The following is a 3189-nucleotide window of genomic DNA, read 5'->3' as shown; positions in this document are numbered from 1 at the left end:
GCAGAAGTTTTCCTCCGTTTTATAGTTTGAATCACATTTCTACGTGCAGGTATGAGAGAGCTGGGTGACTCAGAAAAAAGGTGCAATTTTGTAGAAAAAACGTGGGTTTCTAAAGAAAATTCCAATGCATTTCTAATGCATTATTTATTCCCAGTTTTTTGGGAATAACTTTGGGAAAAATTGGAATTTTAACACCAAAAGTCATAGCACCCCTTTCGGGATCAAGATGCACGTTTTGATGTATATATTACATTTTATTTATTTAATTATTTCTCAAAGCTGCGGGCTCCGCCCCGAGGCACTCCTCTCAGCTATTCTAGCTGTAAAGGAGTGCCTCGGAGCTGAGCACCCGTGGCACTAATAATAAATAATATTGGACAAATTAGATGAAACATCAGAGGATCAGCAAAATTATTACAGTTGTTCCTGAGGGTGATTCGGTCTGAATCAAACTGGTGGATTGACAGACGTTGCCATCCCTATAGCAATCCCACCAGCATAGCTACAAGCCCTTAAAGCAGTAAGAAGTGAAATATCTAGTAAACACACCTCCGGTCTGGTTAAAGCGCTCCTTTAAAGTCTCAATGTTGACCCTTCCATACTGCTCTTGACCTTCCCAGTACAAAGTTTGTCTTTTCCAGTACTCTGGATCATCTGCTGTGACTTGGTTCATCCAGACCTGTGTGGGTACTGCTCTCTTGGTGTTGCTGTCGTAGTGCTCTGTTTGAATTCCATCTACAAACACAACTGCCACAAAGTCTGGGAAGTTTGGGACCTCGGTGGATGCAGTGTAGACATACTTCATGGAGTGCATCACTGTAGGGAGAAGCAGTCACATAAAAACTCAGACTTACAAAAACATTTCTGACTTCCAAATGGCTACTTTTGGTACAGCATCAATTTACAACAAGGCAAACCTAATGTATCTCTCCAAACAGCTTTTAAACTCTGTAAAAAATACTGTGCTGGGATTTAATATTTTGTTTATCGTGGTTTTCCCACTAAAAAAAGTGAAAAACTGGGGCTGAAGCTCATCTACTCTTACTTCCTCATTGAGAAATTCTGGATCAGACCACCACAGGTTTTTCACCTGTCAACCTGGAGCAAGGTATCAAGATGTTAGTGAAGCAACATCAGACTCAGCCACATGTTTGAGCCTCAGTCAGACCCAGACTTAGATCACAAAATCAGAGACTAGCATACGCATCAGAAAAGTTAGCACAGTTAGACTGTGTATATTCTCATTTGTCCAGGTCATAGTATCCTAAAGGAGTTTTAAATCGAAAAAACAACTGGACTTGATTATTTGTCTGGGTAAGGCTTCATCAGTTCATGTACGCATCTGACCAGGCTGGTCAGATGCGTACATGAACTGATGAAACCTCTTGGATGAGAGGTGAAACGTCTTCCCAGACAAATAATCAAGTCCAGTTGTTTTTTCGATTTAAAACTCCTTTAGGTTAGCACAGTTAGCATTTTTTATTTGTTTATGTTGTTTGTTAGCTTTTAACTGGCAGCGGCTGACACAGTGTTAGTGGTTGTGCTAATGCAAACTTTCACTCTCTTTACTGACAAGGTTTCAGGTTTATTTAGCCCCGCCCCGTGTCCCCACCCATTAACAGGATTGGTTCCTTAGGTTTGTGTCATATGAAACCCTGGAATCTGTTTTTATGAGACTGTCACTGGTTCAATGCAGTTCAAGGTGTAAATACTCAGTCATGGTGCTGACTGATTATTTCACTCATGATATGTACACAAAACACAGATATGGATATGGAAGATTTTACTTTTCAAGAAGAAAAAACACTTCAGGTCAAAATCGTAAGGACAAGTTCCTAATTGGAGGATTTAAATAAAAGGTCAACTTCAGTGTTACTTGCATTAACCTGCATTGTTAACTCCAAGTCTATGCATACCTTCAGTCAGTATTACCTAAAGCCTATGATAAGCTGTCCAGTATTATCAAGGCATTACATTCTACTGAGTGAAAAATAAGAAATCATAGCAAAAGCTTTTTCAAATACCAGAATTAAAAAAGGGGAATTTTACCACCCAAAAGACCACTCAATATCTGTGTTTATTCTCTCTATGACATTGTATTTCAGCCTATAGCAAAATTATGTCAGATCACCTTTACTGTGTCATGACGGAAAGTCTTTTATCCAAAAAGTTGGATAAAATGTTATGTTATTGCGCATTGCATCAACAATAGCCCTAATTTTTTCATGTGCACAGGAAGCCCTTATGTTGCGCTGTATCAGAGCAACACACATTACACTTTGTTTTGTTCGTTTTAAATAAGTCACAAATGACGGCTTACTAGCCTAAATGAATGTCAGTTAACCTATTCAGAAACTATGATAAAGTGACGCACTTCACTGGTTAAGCTAAACGGGGCATGGGTAAAACAAACTGCAGTTGCACAAACTTAGGGAGACCGGGGATGGTTGTAACAAAGGGGTAGTTGTAACAACATCACTTTCACCAAAAAGGGATAACATAAGAGTCATGTGATCAATTTCATGTATAACCACTTCCTCCCTGATCTTGCATGTGAATTTGCATGGCTGTGAGAGGAAGTGTGCAGATTTTAAAGTCAAAACATCAATTTTCAGGTAAGAAAGTAATTTTTGGGACCAAGTCTATATTTTGATTAGTACTGATGCTGTTGAAGTTTGAATTAGGTAACTTGTATCAGGTAAGAGAGTAGGTTCTTACGTAAAATGTGAGTCATTTCATCCATGCTAATTTCAAACCACCATGCTGATACAGCTAGGTAAACATTGGCTGACAGGGGTGGGGATAGTTGTAACACCATATAAGAAAATGTTACAACCATCCCCATAATCACAATTTACATATTTTCTCTATCTTACTCCTTTTTTTCAGTATGCCAAGACAGTGGGTGAGGAAAACAAATAGGGGTGTGCCTGCACATGTACTTAAAGTTGCATCAGATGAAGTGAGGCAGGGAAAAGCAGTGAGGTCAGTCACCAAAGACTACTCCATCTGCCATGTGACACTGAGCAGATACTGCAAGAAATTGCAGAACCTCAGAGAACAAGGTTCAAGAAAGCTGCCCAGTGTGGGCTATCACAGCAGTCAAAAAGTCTTCAATGCACAGTAGTCCCTCTACTGTAAGACCATTTCCCAAAGCAGGGCCAAGAAAGACCACTGGTACGACAAGGA

At 39.6% G+C, this 3189-nt stretch overlaps 1 protein-coding gene across 1 annotated transcript in view; it reads right to left on the bottom strand.

Moving 5' to 3' along the window:
* LOC111647354 (class I histocompatibility antigen, F10 alpha chain-like) overlaps nt 1–3189 on the bottom strand; it is a 10286-nt gene that overhangs the window by 5839 nt on the left and 1258 nt on the right. Inside the window, exon 2 of the mRNA XM_023396954.2 lies at nt 550–816. Coding sequence (XP_023252722.2) covers nt 550–816 — 267 coding nt within the window. The remainder of the gene's footprint in view (nt 1–549; nt 817–3189) is intronic.

Source organism: Seriola lalandi, unplaced genomic scaffold (assembly GCF_002814215.2).
Source record: "Seriola lalandi dorsalis isolate HSWRI2012SDOR001 ecotype SW California unplaced genomic scaffold, Sedor1 jcf7180002054985, whole genome shotgun sequence".
Classification (NCBI taxonomy): Eukaryota; Metazoa; Chordata; class Actinopteri; order Carangiformes; family Carangidae; genus Seriola; species Seriola lalandi.
Note: the sequence above shows the minus strand (reverse complement) of the source record. Positions and strands in the feature narration are given on the sequence as shown.